General features: G+C 52.8%; 9 protein-coding genes across 9 annotated transcripts; 5 read left to right on the top strand and 4 right to left on the bottom strand.

Annotated features, from left to right (window-relative positions):
* Nucleotides 1-1,111: 1,111 nt before the first annotated feature.
* Nucleotides 1,112-2,561, bottom strand: A1O3_10293 (uncharacterized protein; the record flags this gene model as incomplete). Its single annotated transcript, XM_007740383.1, has 3 exons — nt 1,112-1,134; nt 1,257-2,321; nt 2,378-2,561. 3 exons carry the CDS (start codon nt 2,559-2,561, stop codon nt 1,112-1,114), a joined length of 1,272 nt encoding a protein of 423 aa, XP_007738573.1.
* An 818-nt stretch (nt 2,562-3,379) lies between these two features.
* A1O3_10292 (cysteine desulfurase, mitochondrial) lies at nt 3,380-5,092 on the top strand (the record flags this gene model as incomplete). Its single annotated transcript, XM_007740382.1, has 2 exons — nt 3,380-4,501; nt 4,670-5,092. The coding sequence occupies 2 exons, from the start codon at nt 3,380-3,382 to the stop codon at nt 5,090-5,092; spliced, it is 1,545 nt and encodes a 514-aa protein (XP_007738572.1).
* Nucleotides 5,093-5,248: 156 nt separating this feature from the next.
* Nucleotides 5,249-6,462, bottom strand: A1O3_10291 (L-iditol 2-dehydrogenase; the record flags this gene model as incomplete). The annotated part of the gene is made up of 3 exons (XM_007740381.1): nt 5,249-6,214; nt 6,281-6,403; nt 6,451-6,462. The coding sequence occupies 3 exons, from the start codon at nt 6,460-6,462 to the stop codon at nt 5,249-5,251; spliced, it is 1,101 nt and encodes a 366-aa protein (XP_007738571.1).
* Nucleotides 6,463-7,595: 1,133 nt separating this feature from the next.
* Nucleotides 7,596-8,882, top strand: A1O3_10290 (uncharacterized protein; the record flags this gene model as incomplete). The annotated part of the gene is made up of 1 exon (XM_007740380.1): nt 7,596-8,882. The coding sequence occupies one exon, from the start codon at nt 7,596-7,598 to the stop codon at nt 8,880-8,882; it is 1,287 nt and encodes a 428-aa protein (XP_007738570.1).
* A 1,001-nt stretch (nt 8,883-9,883) lies between these two features.
* Nucleotides 9,884-11,441, top strand: A1O3_10289 (indoleamine 2,3-dioxygenase; the record flags this gene model as incomplete). Its single annotated transcript, XM_007740379.1, has 2 exons — nt 9,884-10,174; nt 10,227-11,441. The coding sequence occupies 2 exons, from the start codon at nt 9,884-9,886 to the stop codon at nt 11,439-11,441; spliced, it is 1,506 nt and encodes a 501-aa protein (XP_007738569.1).
* Nucleotides 11,442-13,072: 1,631 nt separating this feature from the next.
* On the top strand, nt 13,073-15,047 carry A1O3_10288 (uncharacterized protein; the record flags this gene model as incomplete). Its single annotated transcript, XM_007740378.1, has 3 exons — nt 13,073-14,207; nt 14,250-14,615; nt 14,689-15,047. The coding sequence occupies 3 exons, from the start codon at nt 13,073-13,075 to the stop codon at nt 15,045-15,047; spliced, it is 1,860 nt and encodes a 619-aa protein (XP_007738568.1).
* Nucleotides 15,048-15,544: 497 nt separating this feature from the next.
* Nucleotides 15,545-17,068, top strand: A1O3_10287 (uncharacterized protein; the record flags this gene model as incomplete). The annotated part of the gene is made up of 1 exon (XM_007740377.1): nt 15,545-17,068. The coding sequence occupies one exon, from the start codon at nt 15,545-15,547 to the stop codon at nt 17,066-17,068; it is 1,524 nt and encodes a 507-aa protein (XP_007738567.1).
* A 1,427-nt stretch (nt 17,069-18,495) lies between these two features.
* Nucleotides 18,496-20,504, bottom strand: A1O3_10286 (uncharacterized protein; the record flags this gene model as incomplete). Its single annotated transcript, XM_007740376.1, has 4 exons — nt 18,496-19,911; nt 19,977-20,215; nt 20,295-20,382; nt 20,451-20,504. The coding sequence occupies 4 exons, from the start codon at nt 20,502-20,504 to the stop codon at nt 18,496-18,498; spliced, it is 1,797 nt and encodes a 598-aa protein (XP_007738566.1).
* Nucleotides 20,505-20,830: 326 nt separating this feature from the next.
* A1O3_10285 (uncharacterized protein) lies at nt 20,831-21,429 on the bottom strand (the record flags this gene model as incomplete). The annotated part of the gene is made up of 2 exons (XM_007740375.1): nt 20,831-21,268; nt 21,325-21,429. 2 exons carry the CDS (start codon nt 21,427-21,429, stop codon nt 20,831-20,833), a joined length of 543 nt encoding a protein of 180 aa, XP_007738565.1.
* Between the last annotated feature and the right edge of the window lie 367 nt (nt 21,430-21,796).

Genomic DNA, 21,796 nt, shown 5'->3' with positions numbered 1-21,796 from the left:
GAGATGAGATATGGTTATGTGGCTATGTGGTTTAGTATGTGAATCTCGTATCCCGTTGCATTGTTCGGAGCGCTTTTCGTGCCTATTTTGTCATTGTCCATTTGGTCTGTGGACTTGGATTTCTATTTACCTTCATACACACGACTTGTCTTGTCTTGGCTTCATACACACACAACTTGACTTGACTTGACTTGACTGGGCTCAAGAACCATGAACTGGAATAGGGGATAGGGGATAGGGGATAGGGGATAGGAGATATATGTATGTGTTTACGTCTACATTTTACCAGTCCTCAATCATATGTCCGTTTACATTTATATTTCCTAGTCCTACTCCTAGTAATGCTACAGTAAGGTATCTCAACGAAATAAACGGGAAAGGAATGAAAAGGAATGAAAAGGAATGAAAAGGAATGAAAATGAAATGTATTGCATGGTATGGTATGGCATTGATTGTAGGGCAGGACTTGTTCTGATTTTCTCCTTTCTCTCTTCTCTTTCTTTCTTCTCTCTTCTCACTTTTGATTTTCTCTTTTCTTTCTTCTTCTCTCGCTCTAAGACAGCATAGTATGTGAACGTAGATGGATACCTTAGATAGGCCCTGATGAGCGTGACTGGGCATGTGCTGGACTGAACTGAACTATCCTATCCTATCCTATCCTGACTGGACCCGACTGGAGTGGACTGGAGTGGAGTGGACTGGGCAACAGGCACAGGCACAGGCACAAAATAGTCTAGACCGCGATGCTGGCACCGTGAACCGTGAATTGCAGAGCTAGTTTCCGTTCGACGTCGACGTACCCGGTGAAGAGTGAAGAGTGAAGAGCAGAAGCAGGACCAGGATCAAAGACAGGGAGCAAAGGCCCTTAGTACTAGCTAGTAGTATTATGGAACCAACACACCCTCACACTCACCCTCACCCGAGTATAGACAGAGGCCTAAGGATCTCTTTATCAAGCCATGTATGCCTAGGCAATTACTACCACGTAGGTAGTACTGCCCTCCGGTCAAACGACTGCCGACTGTAATGTCGTGCACCGAACACCAAACATGCTGGCCCGAGAGAGGCGCTGCGTTGAATCAACTCTCAATCCAGAACTCAAAACTTGCATCTAATTCAGGCGCACATAGTTTCCTGTCAATAGATAACATATCAACGTCAGTCTCTGTGGGCTTGAAATCTAACACAACAACGAAGCTCTCAAAAGCTCTCAAAAGAAAAGAGAACAAAAACAAAAAAAAAAAAAAAAAACTCACCAGGGAACTGGCCCTGTTTCCCGTTCAATCGTCCTATCCACCATTCGTTCTCGTTCTGGGTTCTCGACACAATTTCAATCACGTCTCCAGTCAGGAAACTCAAGTCTCCCTCGGCTTGCGCTTCGTAGTCGTACAGCGCAGTCACAGTCTCGGCCCCGGGAACACCGCTCAGACGACTCGGCTTAGGTTTGGGTGGTGGTGGTTTGCTCTTTCCTGCGAGCCCAGAACCGAGTGCTGGGCTACCAGGCATGCTGCTTGCCGAGCCTACAGGTGAGTAAGGAGGCGGCGGGTTCGCGTGTCCGTCCTCCGCGTGGCTCGTTCTCTTGCTCGCATAGGACGACTTGCTCGCTTCGGTTTCTTTGGCCTTTGCGCCAAACCCGTACTTGGACACCCCGCGAGGAACCTTGACGCCGCCTGTGCTCTTGAAGTGGACGATGGCCAGAACCTCGGCGCGCTCTTGCACATCACCTCGCTTCATTTCAAACGCCTCTTCGATGTCCAGATTCAGGTTGAAGTAGCCGATGTTGATGGTTTGCATCTTTTCGTGCAGCGTGTAGAACAGATTTAGTTGCATGTAGTAGAACGACTGGAACAGAGGCCGGATGAATTCCGCCTCGAGCGCAAACAGCTTTGGCAGTTCGTCCTTGAGCAGGTTGTTGAAGTATTCGTAGTCTTGTGTGGCCTGTTCCACATCATTCTCCGCCTTGAACAACGCCTTTTCGTCCTTCAACGTCTTTTCTTTCTTGTCTTGTAGCTTTTTCAAGGTGGCTCGATGACGGTCATAATCCAATTGTTTGTGTTGGCGTTTGACGGCCACTTTTCGAATCACTTTAATCACTTCGAGTAATTGGTCTGCTGGGGCGATCACACGTTGCTCGATCATCTCCAACTCCGGTTGTAACGTGGCCTGCAGGTCGCGCACAATTGATTCGTATTCCTCGCATGCGCGGATACCTTCTGGATTCCCCTCGGGTATCAGGGAGTTGGGATCCGACACACGGCCCGATATAGGCTTGTAGATTTCTTGGATCGCCTTGGAGAACTCGATCTGGTGATTCAGCATGCCTATTGCCCTGTCAGCCTTCACATCCAGACGGCCGAATGGAACATCGGAGCTTTACCGTTGATAGCGTCAAAGTACTTCTTCGACTCCTCATGTAGCTTCTTGGTCTCGGTCTCCAGCTCGGCAAAGCGCCTTTCCGCATCAATGTAGACGGCATCTTTGGTATTTTCGCCAATGTTGAAGCGCTGTTTGAACTGCTGGGGCGCTCGGGTGATGCTCTTGGTCACACCTTTGAAACTCATGCTTGATAGCCGCTTTCCTCCACTGCGGCGGCTGCCTGCGACGAAAATACCTCTATATGATCGGGCGTGGAAAGTGCGGAATTCTCGGATTCGAGGCTATAGGCTGGTCTAGGGTTTGATCGGGCGATCTGGGTGCCGGGTTCTGGGTTGGAGAGGAGCTGACGAGGTGGTCTTCCTTCGGTACGAGCCAGAGCCAGAGATTGCGTGGACTGAAAGTCGAGGGCAAAGAACAGAGGGGCTGTTCTGTTCGATATGGAGAGGATATGCGATATGCGCACGGGACCGGATCAGCTCAATAGTGTCGCCGACCAAGACGGATGACGCAGGACGAAAAAGCTCGGCGTGCTCGTGTGAGCTGCCACTGCGATTCACCGCAAGAGCCGAGCAGGCAGACTAGACTGTCAAGTACAGTGTACAATGTACCTGACTACCTATAGGTGCCTGATGTACTTATTCCAGCACGTCCTTGTCTCGTAGCAGGCAACTGGTAGCTGAGCAGCGGTCAGCCTGCAGGACGGAGTCCGGAGAGTGCTTGCTACCCACTGGGCTTCCACACACTCCCGGACTTAAAGCGGCAACGGCTAGCGGTCTTGGTGGCGGTGGCTGTGACGGTTAAAGCGGCAGCTGGTCCCTCGGTCGAAACCTATCGGCCGAATCTAATCAGATCAAAGCCTCCGCTCCAACTAGCTGATCAATACGAATATCAATTCCTCTCCACCACTTCTCACGAATTGACCCAGCTGTCCCTCGCTCTCCTCAAACCTCTGTTGTGACCCTATTCTCACTCCCTACAGTCAGCTGGCCTGACACATTATCAAATGTCTGGTCCAGCCTCCTCAGTCTTGAGGCAGGCTTCGAGGGCCTACACCCGTCGCCTCTCTTCCGGAACTATCCTGCCTGCATCACACCCACGACCTTCCATCGCCACCTCACGTTTTATCAATCGCAGAAACTATGTCTCTGAATCAAAGCCTTCTGCTGCACAGGTCACTGATGTGCAGTCTGCCATCAAAGCAGATCAGAAAAAATTCATTGAAGAAACTGGCAATCTCCCATCGCAGTTGAAAATACCGGGTGCCCAAGTGTCCGCAGATGCGATGATGAGTCCTCAAGCAGGTCTTCTGAACCATGCCACTATTATGGATCAGGGTACTCGGCCAATCTATCTCGACGCACAAGCCACCACTCCCGTGGACCCCAGAGTCCTCGACGCAATGCTCCCATTTTTGACTGGCCTCTACGGCAATCCTCATTCACGCACACACGCATATGGCTGGGAGAGCGAGCAGGCTGTCGAGCAAGCAAGAGAACACATTGCAAAGTTGATAGGAGCCGACCCGAAAGAAATCATCTTTACCAGTGGCGCGACTGAAAGCAACAATATGAGCATCAAGGGCGTGGCCAGGTTCTTTGGCAGGTCGGGCAAAAAGAAGCACATCATCACTAGTCAGACCGAGCACAAATGTGTTCTGGACAGCTGTCGCCATCTGCAAGATGAGGGCTTTGATGTGACTTATCTTCCAGTCCAATCCAATGGCCTGATTGACCTCAAGCAACTGGAGGAGGCAATCAGACCCGAGACTGCCTTGGTCAGTATCATGACCGTCAACAATGAGATTGGGGTCATCCAACCCGTCAAGGAAATCGGACAGATCTGTCGGTCTAGGAAGGTTTATTTCCACACTGACGGCGCACAAGCAGTCGGCAAAATCCCGATCGACGTCAACGAATGGAACGTTGATTTGATGTCAATTTCAAGCCACAAAATCTATGGTCCGAAGGGCATTGGTGCCTGCTATGTTAGGAGACGGCCGCGTGTCAGGCTCGATCCCCTCATCACTGGAGGTGGGCAAGAAAGAGGCCTTCGGAGTGGCACCCTTGCACCCCACCTCGTGGTTGGTTTCGGGGAAGCTTGCCGCATAGCCAAAGAGGAATTGGAGGTGAGTTTGATGTCCTTCCCTTTGTTTCCATGCATTGCTTTCTGAGCGTTCTGTTCAACGCTTTTGTGATCACCTTGAGTATCACAGCGGGGCCTGTGATCGCATGTGTCATGTTTGCCTCATTGCAAAAACTTGGTGCTTTGGAATATGCTGACCTGACCTTTCCAGTACGATTCCAAGCGTATCACCGCTCTCTCCCAGCGACTCCTGAACGGCTTGCTTTCCATGGAGCACACTTCTCAAAATGGTGACCCCACTCGACACTATCCTGGCTGTGTCAATGTTTCTTTCGCCTATGTTGAAGGAGAATCTCTGTTGATGGCGCTCAAAGATATTGCTCTTTCGTCTGGTAGCGCTTGCACTTCTGCGTCTCTGGAGCCAAGTTACGTCCTGCGAGCTCTTGGAAACAGCGACGAGAGCGCTCACAGCAGCATCCGGTTCGGTATTGGACGCTTCACCACAACCAGCGAAATCGACTATGTCTTGAATGCTGTACGCGAGCGGGTCACTTTCTTGCGCGAACTGAGCCCTCTCTGGGAACTGGTTCAGGAAGGCGTTGACTTGAACACCATCGAATGGAGTCAACACTAGTTGATCCAGTCATTTCCGACTTGGTCCGCTTGTATAATGTATGCGTCTGTATCATTTGCAAAGTTTCACCTACTCTCACTGCCAGCTGTTCCGCCGAGACAAATGCCCGGCGCCATAATTGCTCATGGCAATTTGTACATGATGGAATTCTTGGTCCTACAAATGGACCATTCTGGCCGGATCTTTATATCCATAGCCTCGAATCATATTTTTGATACCACGACCTTGTTTCGTTGTTTCCCACGCATCAGTGGCTTGCTCAAAATTGAAAATGTTCGATATGAGGCTCTTGAGAGGGACGGTGCCCGCCTCGAGCACATCCATCGCCACCTTGAAGTCTGCAGAATTGTAGCGGAAGGCTCCGTGCATATGCAATTCTTTCTCGCTCATCGTGAGGATGGGGAAGTTGACCACAGGCTTGCCGAGACCGGTCTGCACGCATGAACCACCAGGTCGAAGAACATATATCGCTGTCGCAATTGAACTCTCTGCTCCCGTTGCCTCGATCACGGCGTCTGCGCCCAACCCAAGGCCATTCTCGTGAATCAGCCGCGCCGCGTTTTCCTCGGGCGCCGCATTCGAGTCGGGCTTGAACGTGCTCGCTTGGTTGAAACTTCTTGCGAATTCGAGTTTCCTATCTAACAAATCCACAGCCACGATTTTCTTCGCCCCAAACATTCGCGCGACCGCACCACATACAAGGCCGATAGTGCCTGAACCGAAGATGACCACACTCTGACCGGGTTGGACCCCAATCATGCGCACGGCGTGGGCAGCAACAGCGAGAGGCTCTGCCAGCACCCCTTCCTGCAAGCTCACACCCGGTGGCAGTTTGTAGCAGAAATCAGCTGGTATCTTGAAGTATTTTGTCAGACATCCTGGAGTGTCCGGGGGGCAAGCCGCGAATCTCATGTCGGGACAGAGGTTGTACAACCCTTCCTTGCACCGTGTACATGACCGGCATGGCTGACCTGGTTCAATAGCAACGTTGTCTCCTGGTTTGAGGTGGCTCACGGCAGATCCCACCGCGTGGATGGTGCCCGAAGCCTCGTGCCCCATCACCAGAGGTTGCGACTCTGAGACGAAGTTGCCATTGACACCTCCGTGGTTCCAGAAATGCACCTTGGGAACAATAGTTAGTCACTTCACCCGCCTTCTGTGTCACAGTAGAAGAGAACGCCATCTCACATCACTCCCGCAAACGCCCACGAACTTGATCCGCACTATTGCGTCCGTGGGATCGGTGACTTTGGGCTCCGGTCTGTCTTCGATCTTTGCACTGCCGGGGCCGTACAGAAACACAGATGGATTCTTGGGTCTATCAGCGTGGTGTTCTGGTGTTGCCACCCGTTGCTTACAGATAGCGACATTGGAATGTCAGTGAAGGGGCGAAACAGACGGAAGACGGGACGGACGTCTTCAGCAGTAGAGAGGCTCTTGAGGTCGAATCAGGCAGGATGGAAAGCGTTCTCTTCACGAATTCGATGCAATTTATACCAGCGTGATTATTCTTATTCTAGTGCAACACAAAGTTGATGGCGGCAAACTTTGGACGTTGTTCTTGTATTCGTGTCACCATGCAGGGATTGGACTGCGGTCTCGAAGACATTTGGATCGGGCCAAGTTGCGCCGCTTTCCTGTCTGACTAAAAGTGATAGAGGGTCTGACGTGAGGCAGATGAAGGATTCTGGCAGTTGGACGGTTCTGTCTTTTGAAGTGCAGAGGTGCGCTAGATGTCAGATCAGCCCTATTCTGCGGGGCTAAGGCTCCGCGGGCAAAAGTCTCGCCGACACTTCTAGAACCATGACCATGACCAAACATATTGCCCTCGAATGTGTTCTTTGCTGCTCCACGTCAATACACAAGTGCGGGCACAAAGATGAACAGTGACTCGCCCGGAAGCGGAAGCACCACATCCGATCAGAGAAGCTCTACAGTGTAAGTGGTGTCCCATGGATGCTTAACGAGATCAAGGTCGGGTCTGTGACTGAACCTCCATTAACTATTACCAAGATGTTACCTTTGCCGACAGCGGAAAACCAAGTGTGATCGAGTCCTCCCACGATGCGGTTTCTGCGTCAAAGCCAAGGTTGGTTGTCAATATGTGGCACAGCCGAAAAAGCGCGGTCTTCGAGCCGGCTATGTGTCTCATCTGGAGAGTCGCTTAGGTGATGATGCCTCTGCCTCTGGAGCAGGCGTACAAGATCCCTGCTGACAACAGGCAGAAACCCTTGAGCAAGAGGTCAACCATCTCAAGGATCAGCGTCAGAATCCCTTGCCTTTCGTGCCTCAGACCCCAGCGGCCCCGATTGCAACGCCACCAGCGATACCAGCCCAGACACCGCTACATATCATCCCTTCATCCGCCCAGAACTCGATCTTTGGAAGTCCTAGGAGCTTAGGCGGTCAACACACCACTCGCAGACGTGTAAATCCAGAATCAGAGGCTGCTGTGGCAGACCTGATGACTCTGCCACACGCATATATCTCCACCCTGGCCGATATGTGGTTCAAAGAATCTCAGCCCTGGGTACCCATCCTGACCCGAAATCAAATCCAAAGCGCCCTGGAAAGCCTACCTTTGCCGCTGACGCATATCGATGATCTGGTGCTCAAAGCAGTTTTGGCGCTTCAAATCAAACATTCGAGTCAAGCCATTTTTCTGGGTTATCATGGAAGACTTCGACTGTCAGACTATCTTCGGGCTCAGGTGTTCAATGAAGCGCTCTCGAAGGCAAGCTTGAGTTCTCTCCAAGCGCTCTTGGTCATAGCAATCCTCGACTATGGCGCAGACAACATACCGAGCACGTTCAGCTTATTATCTGTTTGCCGTCGGATGTGCGAGAGCATTGGCCTCTTCCGTAAACTGTTGAAGCAGATGGAAATCCAGCATCCGGCTCAGATTGGCCCTCCGGCCATAGTAAGCAATGCTGCCGATGAGCTCGCCATCCCTCTGACATGGGCCACACTCGCTCTGGATGCGACGACGTCGCTCGGTATCACTTGGCGAGACGTATCAGCAGCACTGGTGGACCATCTTTCAAGTGTGGCGTACGTCAGTACACCCGATCTCAAGGACAGTTTTCGTAGCCACGTCCATTTGGCGGCGATTGGCTTGCAACCTCTACATATGTTCGTCCATGATCACGACCGAGGGAGGTACGACCATTCCAGAAGCGAGGCGCTTGAGACATGTGACGAGATCTATCACAACCTGATGAGCTACGTCCGGTCACAGCCCAGTTCAAGCTATACCTTGCTGGCGGATGGGCTGATCGACTTTGACCCTTATCTCATGCAGACCAGCTTGGTGGCCCATGCAGGAGCCATCATCATGTACATGCCACTGGTTGAATTTGATGGCAATGGACTCCAGGAGGTTCCCATGCAGCGGTGTCTTCAAGCCTGTGAGGACCTTGTGCTTCTCGTTCAGAGCATCAGTGACGCGGACTGTGAGCTGAGCTCGCCTGTGATGCCGAGCATGCTGTTCGTAGCTGCTCGATTCAAGCTCATTATGTACCGGGGGCTGAGGCGCCCGCGGGAGCCGATGTTTGACTCGCTGATGCATGGAATCAACATGAATGGGCGTCGATGGGAGGTTGCCCGCCGGTTGGATATTGTGCTCCGGGCAGCGATCATGGAGGTGGACGAGCAAGCCGATATGGAAGTGCCGGCAGTGTTTTGGAACTTGAAAAAGACTCACCTGGATATTTCTGAAGAGCTCAAGGAGTTCGTGGAGAGGAAGAAGCATTGTTTGTATGTGGGGGCATTGAATGGGCCATATGTGTGACAGGTAGCACCTGGGTAGGGTGTGTACGGATACTTTCTACGTGAGAGCCTGACATAAATCTCTGTTATTCTATTTCCTTTCTTATGCAAAGAACTCTGTACCAGGCACGGTAGATCAATAATAGTCGGGGCGTGCACCGATGTCGGCAGGGACGAAGCAGTCATCAGACAAGGGGCATTATTGTGCTGTACCTACTACTCCGTACTCCGTACGAGTACTAGGTACTCCGCAGTCCGTACTCGGGTATGTTATTACATTATATTACCTCGGCTGGTGCGGGGTTGCCAGGCTGCGCCGCCACCGGCAACTGCGGAATAGAGCGGAGTCGATAATACGTCGTATTATTAACGTACTGTATGTCCAGGGTCAGGTGCCTGTATTTCAGGCCTAATGTCCCCGTATGGGCAGCTCGTGGCGGAAATCTGCCTGCATCACTGTCATATCGATAAAGAATGCTACCTACCACCTAACCTACCACCTAACCTACCTATATACCTGACCTCGGGTCTGTATCATCGTCGACGGCTGTGCTAACTGCTGCTATTATCTTCCAACATTCATCCATCAGACGACAACTCCTCCAAAATGCCCAGCATCAGCTACTGTCCATCGCGTGCTCGCATGCGCCCGGCCAGACCCGCTGCCGGTCCAGTTGGCCGAGGATTTCATGACTCCATTCTGGATCCGAACAGCTAGATTACTTTTTCCTCCACACACCATCTTGACTCCTACATACCTTGTCTACCTGCTTCCTGCGCCTCTCCTCTCCTGCTGACCAATTTCCTTTCTTTCCGTCCTATATCTTCGATACCTCCCTGCGCTTTTTGCCCAGCGGGCCATTTCCTTGTCGCCCAGCTCTGTCTCCAGCGGGCTCCGATCATCGCTTCCCTTAAACCCCCCAGTACTCTGTGCGCCAGCCTGCTCCAATGCTCGGCCTGACACGTTGAGACAGTCACCACACTTCCGACGTTCCCTACACTCTTCCACCTCTCTCGCCCATCATGCTTCCTCCTATACCACGGCCCACAGACTACGGAGTGTCTCCGGACAGAGGATTCCTGCCTTCGGAGAACCCTCTACAATGTCTCCCACATCAAGTCTATGATCGCTGGGAGCGTATAATGAACAACTTCCAGTCACTCTTGTTGTCCAAGCGACTCCGAACTGTTATCGACAGGCTACCAGTCCTCCCCGCTGTCCACCTGGAAACCGAAGCCGAGTGGCAACGAGCGTACACTGTGCTGACCTTCATGGCGCATGGCTACATCTGGGGCGGGGAGAAGCCATCAGAAGTAAATATCATCCGAGCGGACCGCGCAAATGCATGACTAATCATTTGAACAGAGACTACCTCCATCAATCACATACCCCCTCCTACAAGTCTGCGAGCACCTTGACCTCCCCCCAGTCGCAACATATGCTGGACTCTGCTTATGGAACTTCAAACCGCTCTTCCAAGCCCAGGGTCTCGTGCTCGAAAACCTTTCCATTCTGTCCACCTTTACCGGCTCGCTGGACGAACAATGGTTTTATTTGATCAGTGTCGCCATGGAGGCAAAAGGAGGACCATGTATACCCATTATGTTGAAAGCGATCCAAGCCGCACGAAACCAGGATGCCGAGACAGTCACCACATGTTTACAATCATTCGCGCAAACGCTAGATGATCTGGCTACGACGCTGGTCAGGATGTACGAAAACTGTGATCCTCACGTATTCTACCATAGGATCCGACCGTTTCTCGCCGGTAGTAAAAACATGGAAGATGCAGGGTTGCCACACGGCGTGTTTTACGACGATGGCAGCAGCCGTTCCACGTGGCGACGGTATGGTGGCGGCTCCAACGCACAGAGCAGTCTAATTCAATTCTTTGATATTGTCCTGGGCATCGAACACCGACCGACAGGATCCAAGATAGACGAGTCATCTGAGTCGGAGGCCGAACCTGGAGCAGCACCTAAACCCAGACACAATTTCATCCATGAGATGAGACAGTACATGCCTGGGCCTCATCGAAGGTTTCTGCAAGCTGTCGAGTCCGTTGCCAACATCCGAGATTTCGTGGACTTCAACAAGTCCAATCGACCATTAACTATCGCCTACGATGCGTGTCTGGCCATGCTGAGGTCTTTACGAGATAAACACATTCAGATGGTGTCGAGATACATTATCGTCAAGAGCAGGGAGTCCCGCAGCTTGAGTCGGACTCGGCGCGGGAGCAGTTCCGACCCGGTCCATACCAGAGGGACTGGGATCGCCTCGATCCAATACGGTCGACCTCAAGATGGCGACCGGGCCCCAAAGAAAAAGATGCGTGGCACCGGAGGGACTGCTTTGATACCTTTCTTAAAGCAGGCCCGGGATGAGACCGGAGAACCCGCTATTGACGACTGGGCACGGAAACTCCTGATGGGAGGTCGTCGCACGGAGGCTGATGCCGAAATTGCTTTCGAGAGCAGACTTACCGCCGCCGAATTGGACTCGGACGAACCTCAAATCGTTGGGCTTGCTGGGGCATGGAATATGGAAGACGCCGGCGGCGGGCTCTGTGCATATTAAACTGATCCGCGCCGTCCAAGGATTGGATTGGCGCCGGTATGAATGACTACGGAGGCTTTTGTCTAAAAATTGGGGTTATTAGCGATATATTATACCTCCCTCAGCTGGCGAAGCTGGTCTCAGTACGCCCCTAAAACGGGGCTGTTGGTATAAATCACCATTCTCACTCTTTATTTTCCCCATTCGCTCGTTTCCGGTACCTCAGGTCTTTGCCGTCTTCAAGTCAGTAATCACAACCAAGTTGTGCTGTGTCTGTGGAGGAGAAAGAGGTACGGTCACGTGATATCGGTTTTCTCACGTGACACGCCCTTGTCCTCGTCCTTTATCTCAACTTCCTTACTCGCCTTACACCTTACAAGATTGTAGAGACGGCGCATCTCCTCCCGCAGGAGTGAAGATATGATGGCCAGTCTCGTGGGTCAGGGCCAGTCGGGCAGGTATGCGGCCGGGCACGACTTCGTTGCCATAAGACCTCTGCAGCACCTGCAACCCGCAACCCGCTGCTGGCCATGGTCTTGGATGCAGAGATGCCCTTCTATTGATGAGTATGGCGCAGCAAAAGTGTCTGGCGGGTCAAGCCTCAAAGACTCGGCATCCTGGCTTACTTCGACGACTGGGTGAAACATATCTTGCGAACGAATTTCCAATTCCGCCAGTAGGTGAAACGTCTCTCTGGCCAGCTCTTCCACCTCGGGTCGGCCTGGTTTTCCTGATATGATAACGTTGCTGGATGGTTGAGCAACTATGCGGCTGTGTTATCAACATGGCGCTCCTCGCCAACAGAATCGTTCTGATGCTGGACGGAGCACATCGGCGTAGAAGAACGCTCGCTTGGAGTCGAGAGCATAACAGATTCCTTTGGACAAATGTCCCGGTTCCGGTGTGATGTCAACACTGTTTCCAGTACGGCGTGATATGGATTTGCTGGTGGAGTGGCTGGAGTATCATAATAGAAGTCGGCCGATTGCAAGACCAGGAGTCAGGAAGACTCCCACCCAAGGACTGTTCGCAGTTCACAGTTGGCAGTACTCAGCGGGCACTCGATACACATCTTTTGACAGCACGAGGATGAAGAACGACGGCCAACCGATGCTCCGTTGCCTCTGACTTGTATGGACAAATATCGGCGGCTGCTCTGGTCCATGAGTGACTACTCTTGAGCCAAACGACTACGTGCTTGATATTGGGCGAACCGGCTGATTGGCGATGGCGGTCTGACTTCTGAAAATGGGAGGCTGGCTTGCAGGCTTGCAGAGCATTCACTGCCGTCAAACACTCGACTGGGCCATCTCCCGATTGATTGGCCCTCAACTGATTTCACCTTGGATTCGCTGGTATCACGAGGGTCCGGCAGAACTTCAAGGGTGAAATGCCTAATGTCAACACAGCAGAAAACAAACGCTTGCAAGAGTGAAGTACCTGTTCGGGGCATGGCACTCAATTGAGCAGTCATCAGTCCGCTCACTGCACCAAAATTCTCACTCCCAATTCAGAATCCTCTTTCTGTCAATCTCTTACAGACGCTGCTTGTCCTCTACGATTGGGTTGGAGAAGAGCACCGCTCTCACTCTCCAGCTGATCTTGCTTCAGTCTCATTGTCGAAGATTGACCTCGTTGTCGTCGTTGGCAAGATGGAGACGCCCACGGGAAGGAAGCGACCTCATTCGGAAATGAATGAGTTCTGCTACTCGTTCGACCCTTCGCCCACCACCCCGAGTACCGCCGCTACAGGAACAGAACAAGCTTCTGGCGCTCTGCAGGGAGCAATCCACCACGGCGACGGATGGACTGCGAAAACGAACTCGACAGCAATGCGGAGTGTCGTCGGCAGGGGCATTGACGACCCGTTCCAATCCACATCCACATCTACTTCATCTCACGGATGTGGCAGCCAGCTCAACCATGTCAATCCTGTCGAGAGCATGTCGTCGTTTGAATCTCCTGCTCCTGCTCCTGCTCGCCCCCAACCGGACAATGCTTTCACAGATGCAGACGCAGAAGAATTCATCAGATTGATCACAGCTGCCATGGCTGAGGATCCAACCCTAAACGGCGATCTAGACAGTGATCTCAGCGGTGACTTTGGCGACAGCAATCCTACCGGCCAGATCAATGACCAAGTCGCTGCGAACGGCAATGATGGGCAAGACTCGAACTCCTCCTCCAACGCTGTCGTCGACTCAGATGCTTCCTCGGCCCCCGGTACGATTGACTCGAATTTCTCTTCCTCCTCCATTCCAGACAATGTGAACTCCTCTCCTCCAAGTGGTTCGGTGCCAATACCCAATCCCACCAACAATATCTTCCAACGTCCAAGTCAGACCGCCGCATTTGAGACCCTCAACAATGCTGTCAACCTGCCATTCCAGTTGGAGACCATCGACTCTCAACTTGAGACAGCTACAAGAGATGGAGCAACGCCTACAAAGCAACCAAGACGGAGCAAGGCCGGCCCTAGTGCTCACATATCTGGCATCCCGCCGTCGTCACCGTCTGTGCAAGCCTCAGCCTCAGCTACTCACCCTTCAAGCGTCAAGACATTGGGCAGCCCCTTTCATCCCGCGTCTGCTCCATCGAGACTTCAGCGAGACGTCCAAACTCCAATTGACCTGTTCGAGACTCCCCCAACCACGGCCAGAAACCCTTGCACTCGCCTGATGAACGGAGTGGAGGTGTCTCCCACCCCTGTCGCTGTCGGCCGCCGGGCATCATGTCAGCCTGCACCAAGAGCAAGACCCAATAGCAATAGGGCAATACCGTTGAATGGTAAGGTATCTTCCTTTTCGTCCCCTGCTTGTCCTTCCACAGCTGGTCAGCACCGATCGCCAGCTCATTCAGTCACGGCTACGACTGGCCCGAAGAGTTTGAGGAATGGTGACCCGACCTCTCCAACCCTTCCCCCGGCCAAACGAGCTCGTACCACGACCCTCAGCTCGGAAAATATCGTCGTCAAAATTGCTGCGTCGCAGAATCAGAATCGTCGGATCTATAGCGTTGTCCCCCAATATAACCTGGCTGAATTGACCTCGCACTTCAACCAAGCAGACATCCCTTCAGACCACAAATGGCTGACTCGCATGTACGGAGATCCAGAGCCACCTCCGTCCAAGATGGCTCAAATGACTGGATACGAGTTCCCTATTCCACTGGTCACTGGCATGTTGGCTCCCTCGGGTGATGACGAGGCTGGCGCAGACTGGTACCGGCAAATGCAGCTGGCTCACAATGTGTCCGTGCCTGAAGGAAGTAACACTGGCCAGCCTCGTGGCCAAGTCCACCAACGTCAACCATCAGTTCAGGGGACGGCTGACACAACTGTTCAACGTCAAGGCTCAGGTCAAGTTCAGATGCAGGCTCGCGGTCAGTCTCAGTCTCATGGCAATTATGTCATGCGGAATCAGACTCAGACTGCTGCACAGCCACTCGGCCAAGGGTCCATGCAATGTCAATCTTATATTCCGTCTCCAAGTCAGGGATCCCTCCAGAGCCAGAACTATGCTCCGGTCCAAGGTCATCCTTCAACGCAAGGCCAAACCTACACTCAGTCATCAAGTCATGGTTCAATGCAACGGCCAAACCACGCCCAGCGCCCGGCTCACAGTTTAATGCAGGGTCAAACATACGCTCCAGCTCCAGCTCCAGGACAAGGCAGAGGACAAGCGCAAGCCAGAGGACAACCTCACATGCAGATGTGTAGACCATCACCAACACCTCAGACTCCAATGTCGCAACAGCAACAACAACGATCAACTGCACGTCTCTCAGCCGCACAGCAAGCAGGAATCGCCCCTAGATTCTCTACTATGGGACAGCCAGCGACTCCCAGTCCATCTCCACGTCGCCCTACCATACACTTACAGAATCACAGTCGAGGTTATGGTCAACCTCAGCGCACCGTGTCCACCCAGCCTTCAACCGGGATCCAAGCTCGTGTTCAGCAAGCAAACGGGGTCAATACTCGTGCTCAGGGTCAAGGTCAGGGTCAAGGTCAGGGTCAAGGTCATGGCCCGCCCCAGTCCCGGCCTGGCACCACAGCACCCTTCCCATCAATATCATCGTCATCATCATTCTCTCGAGGAGTTCACACTAATCCAGGTGTCATGATGCTGGACGATCTCGAAGCCAGCACCGCAGCCACCCTGCAGGAGCTTGATGCCCCGATCGTCGACTTCAATCCGTCCATAGCACTACATGAATCTCCTGAAGGATCCTCGGCCAACCTGTTCCAGAATATGGACATCCACGGAAACATGGGTATGAACTTTCTGGAGAACATGCACATGCAAATGCATATGAATACTGCAAATGCTTTGGGCATGAACCAAACTCAAGGTCAAGGTCTGGGTCTCGGTCTGGGTCTGGGCACCGATATACCGTTCAGCAGCAACATCGACCCGAACTTGCATCTGCAGATGAATCCAGCCGGCAACATGAACGGCGCCACCTCACGAGCCCATTCCGAATACAGAGATGGCACGGGTAGCGGATCCACGTCTATGCGTCCGGATGCCAACCCCTTCTTCACAAGCAATGGTGCTGTTCCTTCCGTGGTAGCCGTTCCAGAAACATATGCAAACGGAACTGCTTCCACAACCATGAGCCAGGCGGTTCCTGCTGAGGTCAGTGGCCATGCGAGTGCCGGTTCCCATGGTCCTGCCCAATCCACGACTGCGACTAGGAATTTTCAAGCAGCCAACCGAGACTCGAGGTCAGTCGCCATCACGGAAGCAAACACAATCCCAAAGGCAAAGCCAGCAGAAACACACCCGTCCATCCACACAGACAACTCGGTTTTCAATGGAGCAACATCTGCCGCCGACGGAGGCATGTCTATCTCGACGAATAGGCTTACTAGCGTGGACGGTTCTATCAACCATTCTAACCTTGTTGACCAAGAACACAGCGAGAGCAGTGGTGGTGGTGGCGACAACGGCAACAGCAATACCAACACTAAGAGCATGAACAACGGTAACATCACCACCAACACTAAGAGCATGAGCATGAGCATGAGCAACGGTAACATCACCAGCACCAGTACCAATAATACAGTGGTAATGGCACCAACTCTCGACCCGAACCCAACTCTCCCCATTACCACATGGGGCGCCGACCTGGGCATGGAGGATATGATGGGCATGGATATGAATTTGGATATGAATTTGGATTTGGATTTGGATTTGAACATGGACTTCAATCTCGATTTCAACCCCAACCTCGACTTCAATCCCAATTCGCTCGATTTCCATTTCCCAGCCAATGGTAACGGCGATGGTAACGGCGATGATAACGGCACCAGCAACGGCCAGGTCAACGGTCAGGCCAACGGTCAGGTCAACGCCAACGGTCACGGTACCAGCAACGGTCAGGTCAACGTCAACGGTCACGGCAACGGCACCGGCATCGGCAACGGTCAGGTCAACTGTTACGTCAATGGCGACCAAGTCAATGGCGGTCACGTCAACGGTCAGGTCAATGGTCACAGCATAAGCAACAGTCAGGTCAACAACGTACACGGCCACGGCGACGGCCACGACAGCACTGGCACCGCCCTGGACTGGGAGAAGGAACTGGGCCTGGACAAGACGGCCGGGCTCGAGTTTGATTTCAACCAGCTGTTTCAAGCTTGAAGTGGAAGACCAGAATCTGAGTGGTCGACATTGACATTGACATTGACATTGGTAAGAACCAAAACAAATAATGAAAGTGCCGACGCCGACAGACTTTGCATTCCAGACATGGGGACCGAATACCGACCGCTCCTATGTTCTGTTCTTTAGTGAGAGGAGAGGGCTCTATTATGTTCTATTCCTTGGTGCGAGGAGAGGGCTCCATTACGTTCTCTTCCTTGGTGCGAGGAGAGGGCTCCATTATGTTCTGTTCCTTGGTGCGAGGAGAGATGGGTGCGGGAGACTGGTCGCTTCACTCGTTGCCGCTCGCTCCTTCCGCTATTCGTTAGTGAGAGGAGAGATAGGAGACTGGTACTGGGATTGAGACCGAGATTGAGGATGAGACCGAGACCGAGACCGAGACTGAGGATGAAGATGAGGATGAGGATTGTATTTCGACTTCGATATCGATTTCACGAAATCCTTGGCCAGTTATTACAGGTCTCGGTCTCGAATCACATGAAATCCTTACCTAGGTACCTTAGGTAGGTAGGCAGACAGTCTTTACAGGTCTTGGTCTTGAATTGCCTATCCTAGCTTGCTCTACTCTGCTCTAGGAGTAGGTCTAGAGCTCTGCTCCCTTACCGGCGATATGGTGAGGGTGACATGATGACCTAAGTTGGCAAAAAAGTGGAAATGGAAATGGAAATGGGAGGGAAAAGGGAAAGAAGAAACAAACCAACAGAACAACAGAACGAAACCAGTATCTATTATTAATAATAGGAATAGAATGGGACTGAACATGAAACATGAACATGAACATAAGTCCCAACGAGACTTTCTTTTTCTTTTCCTTTCCTTTCCTGTTCTATCTGCTAGTTGGGTCTGGTCTCGATATCAGTATTGGTATCAGTGAGATCAAATCCAAAAAGGGAGAAATACAGGCACCGGAGGACTGACGGACATGGACATGGACTGGTCCTTTCCTTGTCCGTGTTCTGTTCTCGTCCTTAAGCCTAAGGAACTCGTCATCGTCATGGTCATCGTACGTACGTACGCATGATACGTTGAACAGACGGGCTTGATTAGACAGGCCTGATTAGACAGAATCATCATTCATCATTTCAATCTTGATCTTCAATCTTGCTCCCTAACTCAGCTCCGGCTCCAGCTCTGACTTTGGTCCTGGCTCTGACTTTGGTTCTGGCTCTGGCTCTGCTCTGGCTCGGGCTCGGGCTCGTCTGCCCACGACACTGTATGACACGGCACTGTTAAACTGGTGCTCTGAGCTTAACCCCAATTGTCAATACACTGTAACTACTTAATAGATAGTTATCTAGTGCAGGTGCCCAAAGGCCACTCAACTCAACTCGACCCCTTTAATCGTCAGTCCCGAATCCTCTCCTCACTCCTTTACTCACTCCTCTCCTCTCCTCTCCTCACTCCCCTCACTCCTGCGAGTACACGGTCAAATCCAAACCCATGCCCGTCGCCACCTTCCTCTCTATCCATCTCCGCTTGAATTCTTCCCTTGCCAGGTCCCTCGTCCGCCTGGCCCACACGTCGCCGGCAACCCGACCACGCACAAAGGCTTCCTGCAGGGCGAGGATGGCGGCCTCGATGCCCCTCTCCTCACACGCCGCGTCGTATAGCTGCCGCGCCACCACCGTTGGCGGGACCAGCATCTCGTCCACAAGTGGGATATCGTTCTGCTGGGCACGCTTCCGGGCCGAGGCAATGACGCCGTCGGATTTCGAGAGAGATGTCGACAGCAGTGAAATGTTCGACGACAGCGTCGAGTGGAGAGATTGCAGGTTGTTCAATTCCGCCGTCAGGGTTTGCAGTGTCGATTGCATGGCGACATGCTGCGAAGATAACGGGCCCAATGCCGCGCCGGATTGCTCGATTTGCGAATGTAATGACTGTGTGATCTGGTGCGAGAGGTGAGTTAGGAGCGCGTCTTTCTCGGGATTCCGAGGGATCGGCGGTGCAGGAATGTTGCTTGTTTGCGAAGCCCCAGGCCCCGTCGCTGTCGGGAGAGCAATGTCGAATGGTGAGTCGAGGAGGTCGGGTGTTGGCGGTGGAGGGGGTTTGACGGGTTGTGGGTGTTGCTGTTGCTGCTGCTGGTGTTGGTATGGCGGTTGAGCTTGTGTTTGAACATGGGGAGCTGGAAAAGGGTATGGACGTGCGTTTTGTGGCTGTCGTGGCGGTGCCGGAGCTTGACCTGGTGGATAGTGCTGCGATACAGGCCTCTCCAGCGACGTTTGCCCTTGGGGCCAGCCTTGCTCGTAGCCTTGACCTAGTGATCGGCTCGGACCTGGGACTTGCGGAGGCTGATTAGGCTGATTAGGCGGATACTGTTGTGCTTCTCCCGGCCGTCCTGGTTGATATAACGACGGCATTTGCTGCTGCGCTTGTCGGTCATACGGCTGCGGTTGCCGGCGTGGTGGAGGAATCGACTGTCTTAAACTACTACTCCGTTGGGGCAAGTAATTCATGCCGCTCAGATTTCCATTGCCATAAGGCTGCTGTGACACAGGAGGCGGAGCATCGTAGCGCCCAGGTCTCTGATATGCAGAGCCTGGACTTGTTGGACTCGGGTTGGGAATACCTTGAGCTGGCTGTTTAGGTGGTGGCGGCGGCGGCGGTGGTGTAGGGCCTCCTGTCTGTACGGGAGAACTGAGGACAGGCATGTTTGGGTGAGGCGGATGTTGTTGATGTTGTATCTCCCTCGGTAGAGGAGGGACTGGAGGGGGTGTTGGTTGAACGGGTCTTTGTTGGTCCTGAGAGGTCCTCGACATGACAGGCGGCTCCCTTCCAAAGATGTCTGCCAATATCGACAGGAAATCGACGACATTGCACCTCTGGCTATTGTGTCAGTGTGAACGTGACCTTTAGCTTCGGCCCTGTCGCAATGTGGCGGACTCACCGCCCAAGTCTCCCTCCAGTGTGCGAGATAGGGATGATATATCTTGCCATCTCCGCCTACATGCTGCCCTGGTCGAATGACCATCTCCTCCGTCGGCGTGACATAGCAGATGGGCGGCTCATATGGGTACGCATGCGGTATCCATAGCGAAATAGGAATCCGGTACGGGCTTCCTCTGAAGTCGACGGGGACGGTGCCCTGGAAGTGGACTAGGAGTGCGGCCGTTCCATTCTCGAACGCTGAGCAGCAGGTCAGTCCTCAGCCCAGTTCCTGCTTTTCTCCTTCTCTTTCTGGTCTGGGTCGTGGGTCGCGACGTACTGTAGACATCTGTCCGCGGAGCAAGTCCTGGATTGCGGGCGAGGACATGGGCAAGGTCGGAATATGTGCGATTCGGGTCGTGGTATTCCTACAGAAATCATCAGTCTCACGCCGCCTGGACTTGTGCAGAGTTTGTTCCGGGATAGGGATGCTTACGCGCTTCAAGACATTATACAGCCAGCCGAGTGTCTTCTGTGGCACCCCTGCCATTGAAGCGATGCTGGTGGTTGAGTCCACCATCTCGCTGCGTCGCAGGTACTGCAACTCGGGCGCCAGATCTCTAATTGGCCAAGGCTGGCGGGGCTGCGCTGTTTACTGTGCATGTCGATTTTGGCCGGTAGATGACTCCAACTCATACGGGATCAACAACTTTCATCCATCTGCGGGCACTTATTGAGGTTGACCAATACATCTAATTGATGGAGCTACACTCCGGGTATCATAATGCTAACTGAACAATGCATGCTGAGCCAGACTGTAGGTCTGCTCCATCGTCGTGAGCATTCCCCCCAAGTCTAAACCAATGGCCCATGATTCTACTTCCGCTCAGCAGACGCTTGTTTGTCCAAATCGACTTCGACTCCACGCTGTCTGGTCTTTCCCTCGTCATGAATCTCGTTGTATTTGGCTTGTTCCTCGCGATCGCCAGTCAGACCCGCAACAGCACTGCCGAGAGAACCCTGGATGCGATCGCTGACACCCTTTCCAAGGTCATTGAGCTGGCCTTTAGCCTCTTGACCTTGGCCTTGTGCGTTCTGTTCGCGGCCTTGGTGCTTTAGGTTTTCATTGCCAATGAGGTTGCCGATGGTCTCCTTGGCGCTACCAACGGTCTGATCCCATTGACCTTGCGTCCGGTCGCTGCTGTCTTTGGCAGGAACCCCAGTGGAGCTGACAGTGAAAGGGCCTGCTTTGGCGGCAGCATGTGAGAGGTCGGCTTCGTCGGCGCCCTTGTTCTTGTATTGGTCTGCTTTGGCCTAAGGGAAACGTTAGTGTCGGGTCGTCGACAACGGCCTCATAGACGTCAACCTACTTGGTCGGTGGTGTTGCCAGTCACGGCGGCAATGCCAGACTGAACATAGCCGGTAGCAGTGTCAATAGCTGACTGGAGGGTGGAAGGGCTCTCGTTCGAAGACATGATAAAGATGAGACTGTTGGACTGTGGTGTATGTTTGGTTGCGTGTAGGCAATATTCTGATTTCTTGAGATTCAGTATTCTGCGATAATCTGGGATGTTGAGGCTGGAGAAGGAAAAGATGCAGGGGGCAGCACTGCTTTATAGTTGTGTTTTTTGAGCTGAAGCAGGCAACAGAAGGTCACAGACACAAAGGGAGACGCGCGTGAAGCCGATGATGTCATAGCGCCCACGCCACTTGGAGGGTGAATTGTGAATGATGTAGACTGACTGCGGCGATCAGCTCAACTGCGCCGCCAAAGAATGCCACCACCGTTGCAGAATTCACTCCACATGTGACGAATAATCAACACCCTCGTGAAGATGCCGG

This window comes from Capronia epimyces (genome assembly GCF_000585565.1).
Source record: "Capronia epimyces CBS 606.96 chromosome Unknown aczIQ-supercont1.11, whole genome shotgun sequence".
NCBI lineage: Eukaryota > Fungi > Ascomycota > Eurotiomycetes > Chaetothyriales > Herpotrichiellaceae > Capronia > Capronia epimyces.
The sequence above is the reverse complement of the archived record's forward strand: the minus strand, read 5'-3'. Positions and strand labels throughout refer to the sequence as shown.